The following is a 17,921-nucleotide window of genomic DNA, read 5'->3' on the forward strand; positions in this document are numbered from 1 at the left end:
AAAATATATGTTTCATTAAAAGATATATGAGACTAATTACAGTTTAATAGTCTTAGAAATCTCCTTTTCTGCATATCATCAGACCCCACAAGGGGTCTCCACCACTAGGTTGAGAGACACTGATATATTGACTGTTTTATTAGAAGTATTGTAGAAGGATATATTGGATGGACAAAATAACTTGACATCTTGTCCATCAAAATGTCTATTTTTCTTTTTACATCTCAACTAAATTTAAAGATCCGTGTATGACGAGATAATTTCACTTTTTATTTGGCTTCTGTATAATTTACTTACATTTACAATAGATGAAAGTAAAGTCAAGTCAAGTCAGTTTATTTATAGAGCACATTTAAAAACAACAGACGTGCTTTACAGAGAGAATAAAATTATGGGATTATTTGATTGATGGTTACAATTAAACAAAAACACATAATCAAAAATAAACAGCACAGTCACAGATAAGATAGAAAATCAGATAAAATTACAACACAAACATTGCACAAACAACAAATAAATACAAACAAATAAAAGCCAGAGTGTGACTTCATGAAGATAATTAACAGTCTAAAGAGAAGAGACGGGTCTTTAGACGGGTTTTAAACATATCAATGGAGGGAGAAGATCTAATCGTTTTTATTAGGGCCGACAACTGAAAATGCTTGATCAGCTTTCGTTTTTAACTGTGTGTGATCTAAGATGGATGAAGCCAATACTGACAACTGAGTTGATTTGTTTGTCAAATTTTAAACCAGAATCAAAAATAACACTACGATTGTTTGCATGGGACCTGAATTCAGTGACGGAGGCCCGAGGGACAAGACAGACAAGATGGTAAATAAAAGTATACAAATGTTCTTTCATTTACGTTTTCAATACAAGCAGTTGGTAAAAGCAGGATAGCAGGGCTCAAAAGACTAGTTGAACACTTCACTTCAGGGCTGCAACATTTATTTTCATTATTGATTACTCAACTCAAGTCAATTATTTTTTCTGATTAATAAGTCAGTCTGTGAAATGTCAGAAAAATATAAAACACACAGTTTTTGAAAAGCTTGTTTTGTCTGACCAAGGTATTCAGTTTATAAAGATCTAAAACAGAGAAAATACCTCTTTCCTGACCTGCTTGTGGATAAAACAGAGAAAAGCAGCAAATCTTCGCATTTAAGCAGCAAGAACCAACAAATATTTGGAATCTTTGCTTGAGAACTGACTGAAATCATGAAAGTCCCTGAAAACTAGTAGTATTTCTCTATAACGATAATATTTATTAATTTATTTGACAGGGACAATGCATTCTGATCAACAGAAAAAAGAAAAAAAGAACTCAAACGTTAGCTTAGGAGGCTAATTTTCATCTGTTGTATTTATAACTAAATAAACACACAAAAATATATATTTATGTAGGATTTATTCAGAGTTTATTACTCAAAAACTCATGATTTTGTGGGTGAGGTTTGATAAAATTTGACTGACAGCGACCAAACAACCCACCAACTGTCACACGATTACGATTTAAATGTTGCCGAATCCTGATTGGTGCACTGAATCATGTGACATCATCTTTTCCAACTGAGCCCCGCCCACTTCAAAACAGTAAGAAGAGCAAAGAGAAAAACAACAAAAAAACAGAAATCTCTCAACTTTGGGAACTTTGATCTTTAACCGATTATCAAAATTGCTTTATTGATTAATTATCTGTAGATGGATTAATCGAATAATGGAATTGAATCGAATAATTGAGTAATTGTTTCAACACTACTTCACTCACTGGATAAAAGCGAGGTCAGTCTCTACAGCCTGACAGATACGTTTCAGTGATTGGAGTGACGGTCGGTGGTTTGATATGGTGTCAGTGGTACAGCGGTTGGACGTAGTCTGGCGGAAAGACTCCGACTCGTCCATGACAGCGCCCTCTCCAGCTCAGCGAACCGGAGCAGTCCAGCAGGTCGATGATGTCACCACGCAGGAAGTGGAGGTGGGCGGTTTGAGCTGGGGTGTAGTCACAGAGGGCGTGAGCCAGGCGAGGTTTCTACGTAAAGACAAAGACGACAGATCAGACACAGGTGTTTATTTATTCTGCATAAACAGTAAGAAACACATTTTAAATGTCCTACATCGAATGTTTTTGTGAACTGTACTTTTTGTAAGAAAAGAAACTGAATCACTCATTAATTGTAAACTTTATGGCCAAATTTTGGTCAGATTTCTTGTTGTTTTGAATATTATAAACACAATTTTAAACTTTGTTAACTCTTACATTCTGTTACATAATATTCTGACAGTGATTAATCTCTATTCCAAACATCTGAACCACAAATATATTTTTCACTCATAAACACCTCATCAATCATTAATATGAGAGTGACTGATCCTTAATGAAGCTTTCAGAGAGCAGAGAGAGTGTAATCTGTAGGGATTACACTATTTGTTTATGGAAAAAAAAACAATGGCAATCTCACTATATTATGGTCCGATGTTACATAAATAACAGCCATCATGATTTCAAAGATTCAATATGACGAATGTAACATTTCCGAATAGTGATTTTTTGATTTTCTATATACTTTTTTTTTTAAATAAATTGGTTAAATTTAATCTTGTCGCACATTTTCTATGTACAAACATGTATCAGTACCACAAAAATAAAAAAAGAAAGAAATATTTCCATTTTTGCATATTCTGGGTCACCTTAGGAAATGTCATACATTTAAGGCTAAAAGACAGATGTTTAGTGTGTTTTTACTGCTCTCAAATGTAAAAATGGGTCAAATTTGGTCTGAAAAGTATGTAAAGGTTAAAGATATAACTGTTCCTCTTATTTGTTTGTTATTCTTATTTGTTTTTCTGCTATGTATGAAGTGTTTTATCCATTTGCAAATTAGCTGTTGAGATAACCCCTGCACATTGACACTGATGTTGTAAAAATGTCAGTGTTGATTAATGTGCACTGTCCCCTATAAATAAACAAATGAATCATTAACTATAAGATTGATTTTATTGTAAATTGTGATGACTATCATGGGCAAATTCTTGATTCACAAATGTTGATTTTCTGAAAGATTGACAATATTTTTCCTTTTTTTCATGATTTTACATATTTTATAAACTCTAAAATGTCTTCAAAATAAAAAGAATCAATGCACAATTAATTATTATAACCACATTTTTGACTAAAAAACTAAAATTGTGCTTATTGTTGTTGTCCTTTATATTTCCCTTATTGTAATTTCCTTTTCCATTGGTTTGTGCTGAAATGGGAATTTTGTCAGCAGCACTTTGATCACATCTGTTTACAAAGAATAGTGACACTTGATGATTTGTCGTACCCCCGAAACTGGTTCCTGCAGACGTGGGGAGGACTCTCTCGGCGGGTGAGAGGGGTGAGAGGGGTGAGAGCAGAGGCGGGTTGAGCGGAGCGACTCCTGAGAGCTGCTTATGTAGGGGTTGGGATAAGGGTTACGTCCAGAGTGGGACAGCAGGCGAGGGGACGTGTCTGAGGGAGGGTCTCTGAGGCAGACCACTTTCTCCACGGCGATGCTGTGAGTCCTGTAGAAATCCACCAACCGGTTGAGGGAGCAGAAGGACTCGTCCCAGATGCAGTACTGACCGCCACCCTCGAGAACTCGGAAATGTTCCACCCGGTCACCATAGCTGCAAAGAAAAAAGGTGGTGGATTAGGACAAATGAGGAAGGTGAAGGGAATAAACGGAGGTATGCACGCTCCTTTATGCTCCATGCCTGTTTCTTTGTGTAGGCATTAAACACAAGATATGTGCATTCCTCTGTCACTGTAGGAAATGAGACCACAAGTCTCTGCATGTGTAGGTATATCTCCTAAATCATCACAGTAGGTATCTCATATGTCAACACCCACACACACGTGATCAAACACACATCAATCTGCTGTGAACAAGTCTGTAAAGCTCATAGTTAAGTAGTTAGAAGGTAGTTTGTCTCATACTGACACTGGAATAGAGAGATGTCTGTGGATTTAATATATAGAGCTGAAACAATTAGTCGATTAATCAATCAGTCAATCGATAGAAAAATACTTGTCAACTATTCTGATAATTGATTGTTTCTGTATTTTTTATGCAGAAATAGAGTTTCCAAATGAAACAATGCACCAGCAAAGGCAATGAATAAGAGGACTGCAAGCTAGTAAACATGTCTGTAAACAATGCAGAATTTAAAATACTTTAATAAATGTTTCATGATTGTATTCAACACATTTGTGAGGCCTCAAGCACACAGACAATGAATGAATGATTGTCTGTCTATACTGTATGTGTTACTGTGACAGACTGGCAGCCCAATGCATGCTGGAACAAGCTCTAGCCACCTGTGACCTGGCAAAGGATGTGCCCATACAGATAAAAGATGGATAATTAATTTGTTGCAGTGATCAGATCAGAGGTGGTTCAACTCTTTTGCACTGTAAAATGCACTGAAATGTTCTCTGTGAGATTATCAGAGGAAATATGGATCGATACAAACCGTTTCAGTGGGTTATTGCTGCAGTTTACAAACAATATAACATGTCTTATGAGTTGTTGTGAACTTTGCTTGAACATTATCTCCCTCTGCTGATCATTCTGAGGATTACACTGTGTGTCTGTGTGTGTATGGACATAAATAAAGCACACGTCTAACCTCTCAGCCCTTACAGGCAGACAGATGTTGTGCCGTAAAACATTAATATGTGCACATTGTGTACATGCTTGTCTGTGGCGTGTGTCAATTACATAATGTACCTGTGTTTAATTAAAGACTGTGTGGTGTTACGTAAAGCCCCGATTATTGAACACATTCAATTTACACTTAATGATTAAATGTGTCCCACGTCACTTTGGTGACCCAAATTACACCTCCTCCTCCTCCTCCTCCTCCTCCTCCTCCTCCTCCTCACACACATCCTGACTGTCTGTGCGGCTGTGATATTTTTAGTGTAATGGGTTCTTGCAGAACACATTTAAATAGTCTGCCTCCACCCTCTGCTGACCCTGACACACACTCAAAGACACGTGGATGCTGTAACTTGCTAATGTGCTCAGTGTGATGGAAAACAAACACAGTGTACACATAATATAACAAGGAGATACCGCTGCCTGTGTGCTTCCTGCAACTCTTCTGCTGGTACAGTGTGTAATCCATCACAGCCTACATTAAGGTGTTATTTGGCTTTTTAGATCAGACCCAGGAGCAGATGCTTACCTCTCCTGTCATAAAGACACTATCTGGCAAAGCTAAACAGCTGCTGCTGATGGAGAGGTGCATGAATGGGAAATCACAGCCAGACAGCAGATTTAACACATGCAAATATAGCTGGTGCACTGCAGCACGCAAACATTTTGGGACTTAATAACACACAATATATGAATAGACTATAGAAGAATGAAGTCTGCAGCATCAGATTTAAGCAGGCCATGTATCAGGTGTGTCACACTCGATGTGTGTGTGTGTGTGTGTGGTGCATGTGTGGTGCGTTTACTGACCTAACGGAGACAGAAAACTCTCCTGGAGCTGACTCGCTTTCCCTGACCAGGAACACTCCGGTGTCCTGCCAGCGCAGACGCTGCTCAGCCTCAAGTCTCGACACCGGTCCTGCAAACCACCTACGACAACACACACACAGTTATCTTAATGATTTCCTCCTCTTTAACACAAATATATCGTTAATGTTATTCTTTAATCTGGCATTAGCATGAGTACCTTTTGAATGAAAAATCAACTCAGTTAATGAGTATATAAGTGGTTCTCAGAATGACTCTGAGGGCTCACAAGAAGATTAAAGAAAGAAAAATAACATCACTGATGTACATAATTAGGTATATTTTATGTATATATTGACTTTTCTCTTTTTTTTCTTGTGAAATACAAAATATTTTCACTCGTATGTGTCTCTAAAAATCATCCAAATGAAACAGTCTAAGAGGGACAATAACCTGTGATGATGTTGCTTTTTTTTTAAAGGGTCACAAAGCCAAAAAGGTTGAGCAATCACTGCTGTAAAGGATGGTAGTTAAAGGATAAGTTTACAGTTTTTTCAAGTCTTAAAACAACAGTCAGGTGCCCGTATGAACATTTAAAGGGGTTTTTCTCACTGTAATAATTCCTCCTGTTCATACTGGCCATTTAAAGATCCCAATCCCATTTGATGTGGGATAAAATCCACAGTCCTCGTTCTAAATGTATTTTAAAGTTTATCTGAAGTTAACATGAGCAGTCTGTGTCAAATCAAGGGTATCGTCCAGAGTTGCAGTGTATTTAGTACATAATTCCCTTTTCGTGTTTCCCCACTGAGCTGCAGTGGGGGGATAGTGACAAAAAGAAGGAAATTTGCACTAAAAAGTCTGTAACTTAAGAAGATATTGACCTGAGTTGTCTAATCCTGATGACTGAAGCCTCAAATAAGCTTCAGTTAAACATTTGAATACATCACTTGCATTGAAAGCACATTATAAAAATTATCTTTTCACTTTTAACAGGAGGAATAATTACATCTGAATGGCAATTATATCAATAATATAAGGTTGGCAGTGATGAATGCCAGTTTTACATCCTCAAACGAGTTGTTGCTTGTCATGAGTATAAAATATGTAGACAAATGTGTTTTTTCTTACGGATGAGGAAGGAGGGAAATGTAGTTCTCTGGCACGTAGCCACGTTTCCCCTGGATCTCTGCTGTGAACCAGCAAGAATCATCCTCCATTTCTGTCACCTATAACACACATGCACACATTATTCTTACTATGTAAACATGCAGAGTTTGTATTACTTTGGTTAAAACCTCTAAAATGTATTAACATACCTTGATAACGTCCCCTTTGTGAAAGCTGATCTCGTCCGCTTCTGATGCTGTGAAAGAGAAAAGTGCCACCGCTTCCATGCTGGAGAGAAAGAGAGGAGTCAGCCACGAAAATAGTTTCACTTCATGAATGAAGAGAGAGGATACAGCTGTGTGAGAAGAGCACAGTGGGGCGATGACACTCGATTACAGGATGAGATAATCAGTATGTGTGTGTGTGTGTGTGTGTGTGTGTGTGTGTGTGCAGGCAGTCGCTGACATTCTGCTCATTAGTTAATGAGGGGAGTTTTCTGTGTGTGTGTGTGTGTGTGTGTGTGTCCCTCTGTTCTTCCATGTGACCGAGTTAGTGAGTGTGTGAACACGTGGAGGTAGCGACTGCCCTCTCCATCTCCATCTGCTGTCCAAACACTCAGAACTCTGGGGCTTTAATAAAGCATTGCCACCAGGGAAATCAAAGGAAGTGAAGGGTAGAAATGAGAGAGAGAAAAAGGAATGAAAATAACCTAGAAAAGAGTGTCATGACCTCAAGTGTTAACGACCTTTTCTTATCATTATGAAAAGTCTCTGCAAAGGTTAACAAAGAGCTTTCAGCTGATTCACTTACTGATTTTCAAATTTGAAAAGGTTTAAAGGACAGGTTTACAATTTTTCTTGCTTTAATTATTAGAAGATCCCCTAAAATGTGCTTACAATGTAAGCAATGTAGGAAAGGGTTAGTCCTCGTTTTGAGCAAAAATGTATTTAAAAGTTTATCTGAAGATAATATGAGGCTTCAGCAGTCTGAGCTAGTCAAACAAAGCGTTTACCAATCTTCCAATGTTAGTGTTTTTAGTAAAAACTTCCCTCTTTGTGTCTTGACAGACGCCTGTTCAGCTGCAGCGGAAGGATTGTAATAAAAAGACTTCAACGTTGAAACATGTCAATTAGGCTGACTGAAGCTTCAAATTAGCTTCAGATAAACTTTTAAATACATTTTTGTGTAGATGGAGGGATTTTGTCTCCCATCACTTACATTGTAAGTGTATTATGAAGGATCTCTTAATGGTCAGTATAAACAGGAGGAATGATTACAGCAAGAAAAACATGCGTTAATGTTCATTTGGGCTCCTGAATATTGTTTTAGGACAATTAGAAAAATGGTGAACCCGTCCTTTAAAGACATTAAATTGACTATGAAAGTGATGGGGAAAACCTGATTCAGAGTCTACACCATTTATTGAAACTGCAAATCCAAAACTTTGGAATTGCATCATACCTACAGAGAAAAGATTCTGCCTTGTTGTTCGTGTTGAGATCTTTGTTTTATGCATTTAAATATGGAGGTTTGAATGTTATGGTCTGTATTGTAATTATTGTATCTGTATTGTGTTTGTGTTTCAGGGATGGGGTGGTGGGGGAGATGTAGGACAATAAGGTGAGAAATATATTGTTAATAGTGTTATTTAAGTTGCATGATTTGAAATAACATAAATATGATGAATTTATTATCAAATCCAAATAAAAAATACATATACAAAAAAGGTTTATTGCAATTCTGTCTTAAAAGTGACAAAATGGAAACAAACCAAAATCTAGACAGGTAAAAAATTCAAAACAATTTCATTTAAATTGTATATTTATTCATAACAATTAATTTATGTATAGAGAAACAGATAGACAAAGTTTTAGATCTCAGTAGAAATGAACAACAACGTTGCTACTGGTCAGGACATGATCATGTGAGAAAGAGTTTGTCAGGAATTGTGTCGAGTAGCAGAACCTTTACTCACAAACCAAAGAATGTGGTTTTGGTTGAGTTCAGTTTTGGTGAATTTCAAATGTAATTTATACATTTTTTGAAGAAAAAAAGTCTATTTTTCTCCGTCTCGAGAGGCTGTTGACATGTTTCAGCTGCATTTGTCAGTTTGTCCGTCTCATCTGCATCTGACAGAACAGATGTGTTTGGGTTTTACTGAATACACCAGCTACACCTGCTGATCAGACAAAAGCTGCTGCTGCTGCTATTGTGCTGCTATTGCTTTGCGTGCCAGTGTGTAACTGTGCCAAACGTCCGCATCCATGCGTGGAAGCCCAGTAGAAAGAGCCAATAAGCTGCATTAGTCTGGCAAGCTAACGGTCAGTAATGGAGAAATACAGCTTTGGGTTTCCAGTTGGATTCAGTGCTGGATCAGGTCGGGTCAGTATGGTCAGATTCCAGTTTTAGAACACAGCAGAACTCGACTGTCGAGTTGTGGCTGCCCTCTGCTGGAAGTAAAGACAACTGGAGTATAACTGGTCTTGATCATTTAATCATCCTCAGTATATTGTTTGCTTTTTCTTCATTATATCATGAAAAAGCAAACAAACATCTTGCTTTTTAATTTTATTTAATGATGAGGTTTTAATCAGATGGCCTTTTCATTGATTAATTTCTTTCAGCCAATAAATGGTGATCATATTGTGTGTTCACAGTGCAAAAATGTTGACATCACTCAGCCCCAGAGTCCAGATCATGTGGCTTCCCAAAACAACACAGACAGAACTATCCATCACCACATACGAGGGCGGATCTAAAAGTTCCCAGAATTGTTAAATAAAACATTATAAATCATGTCTCAGCACATCTCCCACTCTCAGAAACATTTCCTGTAGTCATATTTCGTAACTGTGTCCAGAGCCGGCTGCAATTCTTCATGGATTTCTTCCCAATTTTAGTTTCAGCAAGCTGTAGGAACATGCTGCAACAGCAAAACCCATAACTACAACCTACTCCAGTGCCGTTGATGACTTCTGCAGATTTTAGGGTACCCCCTCGCACATGTATGTATCAAAAATACCAAAATAGCATAAAGTCGTATAGTATGAACCCTGATTGAACAGTGTAGTGTTTGTTACTGATGACAAACAAACATGTTGCTCTACTCACAGAATAGTTTTGTGAGGCAGAAACCGCTTTTCACTGCATATCGATTTACAGTAAATTACCTGAGAAACAAAAGATTTTTCTTATAAAAAAGTGTGTGTGTGTGTGTCAGTAACAGTCCACTATGACCTCTTGCCCTTCTTCTGTGTCTGGATGTGTGTGAGCGGCACTAGCGGTCAGTATGTCCTGCAGCAGAGAGAGGAGGGAGTTGTGGACGTGGTCACTGCTTTGAGTGAGAACGTCCAGCCTCTCGTCTAACCCCAGAGACCTCAACACCTCACACACACTGACACACACACCATTGCCTCTATCGCTCTCACCCTCCTCTTCTGCCTCTCCAGAGTCAACTTCGCCTGTGCAGGCAGCGATGTCTGCCTCTTTTGTCTGATTGTACTTCTTTCTCTCCAGTATCTTTCTGATCTCCTGGCCCCAACCCCATCCAGGAAGCTCACATGACACTCTGGCGACTGTTGCCATGGGAGAAGTTGCATCCTCGGCCCCTTGCGACAGGGGGCAGACTGTCTCTCTGAGTGTTATCAGGAGTCGACAGGCCTTCAGACCCACAGGTCTATCGCAGTCAACCAGACCGCTCAACAACGCTGAGAGGACTCCCTGCTCGACCAGATTGCTCAACACGCCGGCTGAATCTGAACCCTCCATGTTTGTCCGTTGAAGACTGTGTGTGTGAAGTGTGTAGGCCTGGTCAGACACCACAGCATAGGGGTGTAGAGAAGCAAGATCTGTGTCTGAACTCTTCTTGTAACCCCGGTGACCGGAGAAGGCTTCGTCCAGCAGCAGCTCAGCAAGCTGCAGCGTGTGAACCTTGACCTCCCAGTCCAGATCGACGCTGCCTTTCGAGAGGACGGAGCGCACAGAGTTCATGAGGAGAGACGACGACGGAGGCGTGTGTGAGGAGCGTGAAGAGAACCAGGCGATGAAGTACTGTACGACCGCCCGCCTGGCGAAGCCCTCTGTGTCCTCAGAGAGAATTTCCAGCAGCCGGCTCACGATTTCAGTCTGACAGAGAAACAGACAAAAATGATTATTAATGAATAAAAGTCAACATTAATTTATGTAGCAGCCGAAAACATTGTGCCGCCATTTTATCTTTAAAGGCCCAACACAAACACTGAATTCCTCACTTCATTCTGTCTGATTTGTCCTCTGCACAGGTTGAAGTTGGGTAGAGTACACTGGGAATTACATGACAACACCTTCCTCTCCGTACCAATTACAATCATAATGGTTTAAGTTTGTTCCATCTTAATATGTGCAAGAGGAAGATGTCAATCAAGCTCAGTCTACAAATTCCCACACAGTCTTGAGAAGAGGTCTAATCAGGTAAAATAACACCTGTGGGGGTGTAGAGCCTTTAAATTGAACTTGTAGGTTGGATATGTTCAAATCCAGCAAATCAAAACCCACTTTATAACTATTACAAGACATGATACATTGAATATATAGATAAAGTAGTGTATCTAATTTCCTCAAAATTGGACTTAAATGAAGCTATGGATCAGCAATACCTATGACTACATGGAAAATATGAAAACCCAGTATGTACGGAAGGTTGGACACGACAAAAACATATGAAAAAGTAGAAAGGAAGAAGCAGTTTATGTAAAATCATCCAAAATCTAACACAAGTGGAAGCAGAGGAACCAAACTCAGATATTGTCTATATGACAGCAAAGTTCTTCCCCTGCAGAGACGCCAACGGTTTTTTTCTGCCTACCTGCTCCTGAGTGAGCGCTGCCCCCTGCTGCCAGCTGTGTGCCAGCGTCTGTGCCAGTGCAGAGGTGGCGCTGGCTCTCACATAACTCTCAGGATCCTGCAGCGCCTCTTTGAGGAGAGGATTGGTACAGCAGCCACCCAGCAGCGCCTCAGATGCCCTGCATGACTCCTCCTCAGCTGACTTCAAGAAGACATGCACACCTGCCAGCTGTCCCAAAAACTCCAAGGTTGAGTCTCTCACCTCCCAACGCATGTCACACACACGTTTCTGCACAACCCTGATGAGATCTAGTAAGGGTTTAGATACAGTATAATGTTATTAACACAGCAGGGTGTGTTCACTATGTGGATTCATCACACAGAAGAGTATTTATGAGCTTCTATAAGGAGGCTGTCGGTGTACATTACCTTGCCTGAGCTGGTCTGTTATAGAGGAGACGTCTGCGCAAACACTCATCCACTTTATTAAGGCCTTGTAGGACTTGTGAATCACCTGAGAAACAGAAACATGTTCAAAGATTTAAAAAAACAAACACACAATATATATCATGAGTCACAGTTCTTTTAGCTAACGTTTCTAAACCCACTAGGCTAGTAATCAGACTGTAATCACTTCATCGCTGTGACTGTGTGACTTTATGTGGAGCAGGCAAAGTGAGACACTGAGACAGTTTGATACACACAGTGAAAAATCCAAAGCATGGTGACACACATAGTGAGACACTTCACCACTTCCTGCCACAGGACGAGGGCAAGGGGAGTTTATTTGTATCACACTGTTCAAGCAACAAGGCAATTCAAAGTGCTTCACATGAAATATAAAAGGCATTAAGACAAAATGTAAAATCATTTAAATATTTGATTTTATTACATTTAAATAGAATTTAAGAGTTAAATGTAAAAAAGCTAAAATAGAATAAGACTAGAATAAGAATGAGAGTTGCAGCAGACCTGAAGTTTTCTGGGAGATATGTGAGAAATAAAAACTGATTGCTGAATACTAGTTCTATACTAGCAAAACTTATTTTCATTATCAATTAGTCGTTAATGTCTGTGTAATGTCAGAAATTTCAAAACAATGTCTGTCACAATTTTTCAGCCCCCAAAGTGACATCAAGAGATTCATAATTATATCAAACTGAGAAAAGTAGTAAATTCTTATGTTACAGAAGCTTAAACCAGCAAATTTTTGGTATTGTTTCGTTAAAAAAAGACATTAATTGATTATCAAAATGTTGATTCATTTTCTGTCAATCATTAATGGACTAACTGTTTCAGCTCTTGTATATACAGTATGTACAGTCTTTAGGTAACATGATGACAACTGAGCAGACTACATTCACTGATGGAGGCCGTGAGATGTGGTTGAAAGGTCTGGAAGAGGCTGGTAAGTGGACCTTTAGTAAAGATTATTTTGTTGTATCACTGTTCCACTCTCAAATATACAGTAGAGCCTCTTCACATGAGAGTATGTATCTCTAAAAAGGTCTAAAACTAAAGATAAAGAAGTTTTTTCTAATAATATTATGACTTTTTCTCAAAACCTTTTTTCCTCAAAATTTTTAGTTTTACTTTTTCCTGCAATATTATAATTTTTTTTCCTAAAAATATTACGATTCCTCAAAATATTTGACTTTTTCTTTTGTAATACTACGTTTTTTTCTCTCAGACTATTTCGACTTAAAACCCTTAAAAATCTCTTTGAACATGAAGAGAAGGACAATCAGTGAGTGATGGCGTCTTCTGCTAGAATGTCAGTGACAAAATAAAATAAAATAAAATAAAATATATTGTATTCAAGTATTCATGGACACAAACACACACATAACTTACAGTGGGGTCAGAATCAGGATTGTCCAGATATTGTATCAGAACCATGAACACCTCTTTCATCTTGTCCTTCGCTCCTGAAACAAACACAAGATGGAAGCTACGTGTTTCATCCTGTTACACCTTTACAACAGTCACCCAAATATATAAAATAATATTCATTTTTTAATTTTACTTACTTTCTTCTATTTTGTTGGAGTGGCTTACACATCATTTAGGCCTATTAATATTTTATTTAATTATGATAAATTTACTTTAATACTTGTATTCAGTACCACAGAAGTGTCTTTTAATCTTTGATAATGCCCTGATGAAGCAAACAATGTCACATATAATTCACCATCTACTTTATTTGCAAGTACTGTTTTTTCCATTCTGTTCTCCATCAAAGTTCAGGAGAAGTGCTTTGGGAAGGAAAGAGGACTTCTCTTTCTATTTATATCATCCCACATGAACACACAGGTTTACCTGGGCTGCTGCCGAGAGCTGTCAAAGCCTCTAGAGCACATTTCTGAACCTTGCCGCTGCCTATCACATTCCTGTAAACTTCTCTGCAGCCGGTGGATGAAGAGGAAGAGTCACCGCTGCAAATCCTTAACAGTGACAGAACTGCAAGGACGACAGAAACTGGAGGACACGTGAGGAGGACGTCAGGAGGCTGAAGGAAAGAGAGAAGGAGAGAGAGAGAGAGAAGGAGAGGTTCATGTTTGACCATTCATAAGAAATACACCTCATTTCTGTTTTCCTTACTTTCTTACCATGAGTGTGATCTGTGGTGTGTTTGTCAGACAGATACAGATCATGGAGATGCAGGAAGTTTTATTCTTCAGCTGCTCCACCATTAAAAACCGATGTTCATCTGCTGTAGGAACAAAGAATATATTTACTTATAAAAGATGCTAAATAAGAGATTTCTTACTTTTTCAATGTGTAGATCTGTGTGTGTTACCTGCAGTGTCTGTGCCCAGTAGAGTCTGACCAGTAATAATGTTGAGGGGTAACAGCAGCATCCTCACAGCCTGAGCTGTGTGGACAGTGTCCCTGAACAGAGGAAGAAGAAGAAATGAGCACACATGGGAATTTGTAAATAAATACTAGTTTGCTAAAACTTCCTGTTAACAGAAAACAAAATCTCTGCAGACAGAACTTGCAGTGGTGAAGGGATGCTTACAGACGGCCTCTGCGGAGAAAAGCAGCTGCAGCGTGAATGAGGTCGGCAGGTTTGTTGATGTTCAACATGGACGAGAGAAGATGGGCGACACGTTCATCGGTGCCGGAGCTGCTAACATGGAGAGAGTTTTAACACTGAAAATGCTCATTATAAGGACCGAGGGTGTCTTATGTTGTACAGATTGTGAGATACGGCGTACCTGTTTGCAGCCAGAATGACGTCCATCAGCGGTAGTGTGAGCTGACTGTAGCCTGCTGTCGCCAGTTGCTCCAGAGAGTCGGCGACTGTCTGGAGCAGCGTGTCCCGGAGGGGAGGCCTGGCCTGGGCGAGGAGCAGAGCCAGCAGTTTGAGGATCTGCAGACTCTGATGGAGCTGTGTGTTTTCTTTGGGCACCAGTGACTCCTTTAGGTATTCTGAAATCGCCATGACAACAGCAGTGTACTTGGTGCTGGTTTCCATGGTGAGGGCTGGGTGTTCTGGGTCCAGAGTAATGGGTTCTTTGATACCACCATATGTCCGTTCTGCATACTCGTCTTTTTTATCAATCCCGTTACATCGTGCAGGTGAGACAGGTTGAAAGAAGAGCAGGATGTGGGCGAGCATTTGATTGGCGGCTGACGCAACAAACAGACTTGTGTCTGTCTGAAGTTGTAGAAGAGGCTTAATGAAATCTGGAAAGATAAAAACAAAAGACAGATGTGAATCAGAATTAAAATCATGAAAATGGGAATGACACAGGGTTTTCTGGGTGTGTTTGTTAGTTTTCGTTTTGTATTTATATTGCATATTGTGTAATGTTGAAAATCATTTGTTAATAAAGGTTTAAAGTGAGACTATGTAACTTTTGCTGAACACTAAAAACAGCGACACCTGCTGCCACAAGTGGTAATTACAGGACGCTGGCGCATTTAATTATGTTGATATCTGAGCAGCGAGAGTACCGCACTTATATAACGGGAGGGAAACGCTATTTGAAGGGGAACAAACTTTAACACAAGACCAGGACAGAGAGGATGGAAATATGTCTTCAAATAAGATGAAATTAATTTACTTTTGGTTCTACTGTTGTGACGTTCCTCGACAGGCTTATGGCAACATCTTTATTTACAAAAAGTAGGATTTAGCAGCCAAAACAAAAGCATGTGTGGGTTTGGTATATTATTTTACTGCTTAGAAATCTAACTTTTGTTTTTTATGAGAAAGAATTTACTTTTTGTAAAAGTTACATAGTTTTGTTTTAAGTGGAAAAAAGTCATGAAATGGTAAAATTCCCAGTTTGAACTATGAATTAGGACCTATAATACATCTTTATTCCTTGATATTTGTTGCCTCCCTCTCATCAAATTTTCTTTTTAATGATACAAAGTGTTAGTAGAGTTGGTCTCATTTCCTAAATGAAAAGGTCACCTGATTCTACAAAGAAACTGAGAGCCTTTGGGTGCTGCAGCGTGCTCCTTAAGCCCAAGATCCAGCCAATCCGTATACAAGGATCCTCCCAGAGCCCTGCTTCCTGCCAGCGCTGAACATTGAAGACCAGATCCAGAACTGAGCACTCCTGCAGGAGGACATCACCACAGTCGGGTTATGTACTCAGTGCTTAACAATTGATAGTCAGCGTTGGTTGGCTTTCGGATGTTTAGTGATTGAAATTTAGTAAAGGTGCAGTACAAGGTGTCATGAGCTCTACCTGAAGCATTTTGAAGCCGTCCTCAGCGGCAGCCATTAAGCCGGAGAGTCTGAGAGTGAAGGAGAGGACGCTGGGGTCTGAATCTGTGTTGTTGATCACAGTGGATATGAAGTCAAACAGACATGGGCAGGTCTCCAGCAAAGATCCCCCTTCAAGAGGAGAGAAGATATATGAGAGAGTGGTACAGATTAACTCGCAACGATAAACAGCGGCAAGATTGAGCTGTGCATTATCTCATATATCATTCAACTGGCAGAAATGTGTCTCAAGAGCAATTCAACTAATCCATTAATCGACTAATCATCGCCATGCTAGTAACTTTTCAAGCAAAAATGCCAAATATTAATTTGTTACAGTTTCTCAAATGTCTGTCTTATATGTCTTATATGATACCATACTTAATATGTTAGGTTTTTTTGGACTGTTGTAGCAATTTGAATATGAGCTCTGGGAAACTGTGATGGGCATTTCCCACTGTTTTATGACATTTTATGGACAAACTGATTAATCAAGGAAATAATCAGCAGGTAAACTAGTTTAGGGCTGCAACTAATGATTATTTTCTCATAATTTTCCAGAGTCAAAGGTGACGTCTTCAGATGTCTTGTTTTGTCGGATCAACAGTCCATAACCAAAAGATTTTCTGTTTACTGTCATGTCTAACAAAGGCAAGGCAAGTTTATTTGTATAGCACATTTCAACAACAAGGCAATTCAAAGTGCTTTACAAGGCTCTAATAATTAAAACCGCAAAGCATTAAATCATCACAGCTGAGAAGCTGACACCAGCAAACGTTTGGCACTTTCGCTTAGAGAAATAACTAAACCGATTCATCAGTTATCAAAACAGTGACAGATAAATTTTCTATTCTATCAATTGACTAATCTTTGCAGTTCTAAATTAGTTACGCACATAATTGTTAGTTGCAGCCCTATTTCACTTTAGTGGCTTTTATTCCCAAACAAAGCAGCAAATAATTAAAGTATTTGCTGCATCATGAAACTTGAGCCTTTGGAGCCTATAAAAGTCTAAGATTTTGCATTTATCTGCTTTACCCAGTTAGTGATCTAACTATTATCTAGTTTAGAGTTTACAGTTCACCTGATCGACTGTAGCTACAGTTGGTCTCTGAAGAAATATGGAAAACAAAAGCTCACACTTGTAAACTCTTGAGAAGTCAGAGAGAGAGAGAGAGAGGAGGGAGAAGAGCAGCCAGAGGAGGATGAAGGACGGATGAAAGCTGACCAAACTATCCCACCAGGTTCAGTACTAACCAGCCTCGGTGAACCAGTCCAGCAGCTTCTCCAGGCTGGTGTCATCGGGCAGAGACTTCCCGGAGTCCGCCAGCACCTCACAGACACGGGGCAGCAGCGACACACACTCTCGGTCCATGCTGTTAACGTGTGTGTGTCAATGAGCTCTCAGGCTGGTTTACAGCAGATATGTCACTGATAACTTTACTACTAAAGTGTTACATTGAAGCCTACATGGCTAACACTAACTTACATTTAAGGACATTTAGCTACAAACCAAATGATGTGTAACTGACGTACATGATTTGGCTAGCTGTAAAACAAAATGTATTTTTTTCCTTGTAGTTTTTCTAAACGTCAATCTCGCGGGAAATTGTTTCGCATCTACCGGCGTCTGACTTCCCTCGTCTTTCTTCTTTCAGTGAAACATTTGGGGGTCATAAAAAGGCGGCTGCACCGTTTACTGATCTACAACTGCTTGGATAAGATAAACTGTACGTGCAGACCCAGTGTACTTCCGGTCCCTATGTTCT

At 39.3% G+C, this 17,921-nt stretch overlaps 2 protein-coding genes across 4 annotated transcripts; both read right to left on the reverse strand.

Annotated features, from left to right (window-relative positions):
* Positions 1 to 320: 320 nt before the first annotated feature.
* Positions 321 to 7,146, reverse strand: LOC122979726 (GRB2-related adapter protein-like). The gene is made up of 5 exons (XM_044347423.1): positions 6,815 to 7,146; positions 6,627 to 6,724; positions 5,499 to 5,618; positions 3,330 to 3,654; positions 321 to 2,032 (listed from the first exon to the last, which is right to left on the reverse strand). Exons 1-5 carry the CDS (start codon positions 6,890 to 6,892, stop codon positions 1,853 to 1,855), a joined length of 801 nt encoding a protein of 266 aa, XP_044203358.1. The 5' UTR covers positions 6,893 to 7,146; the 3' UTR covers positions 321 to 1,852.
* A 1,262-nt stretch (positions 7,147 to 8,408) lies between these two features.
* Positions 8,409 to 17,878, reverse strand: brat1 (BRCA1-associated ATM activator 1). Of its 3 annotated transcripts, none has more exons than XM_044347428.1 (12): positions 17,410 to 17,878; positions 16,136 to 16,284; positions 15,856 to 16,003; positions 14,648 to 15,119; positions 14,449 to 14,556; positions 14,227 to 14,318; positions 14,036 to 14,139; positions 13,746 to 13,935; positions 13,281 to 13,354; positions 11,856 to 11,940; positions 11,449 to 11,735; positions 8,409 to 10,730 (listed from the first exon to the last, which is right to left on the reverse strand). In XM_044347428.1, exons 1-12 carry the CDS (start codon positions 17,525 to 17,527, stop codon positions 9,822 to 9,824), a joined length of 2,736 nt encoding a protein of 911 aa, XP_044203363.1. In that variant the 5' UTR covers positions 17,528 to 17,878; the 3' UTR covers positions 8,409 to 9,821. The 3 variants fall into 3 exon arrangements, with proteins under 3 accessions (XP_044203363.1, XP_044203362.1, XP_044203361.1); XM_044347427.1 differs by having other exon boundaries at positions 14,036 to 14,136; positions 14,449 to 14,559; XM_044347426.1 differs by having other exon boundaries at positions 14,449 to 14,559.
* Between the last annotated feature and the right edge of the window lie 43 nt (positions 17,879 to 17,921).

This window comes from Thunnus albacares, chromosome 3, assembly GCF_914725855.1.
Source record: "Thunnus albacares chromosome 3, fThuAlb1.1, whole genome shotgun sequence".
NCBI lineage: Eukaryota > Metazoa > Chordata > Actinopteri > Scombriformes > Scombridae > Thunnus > Thunnus albacares.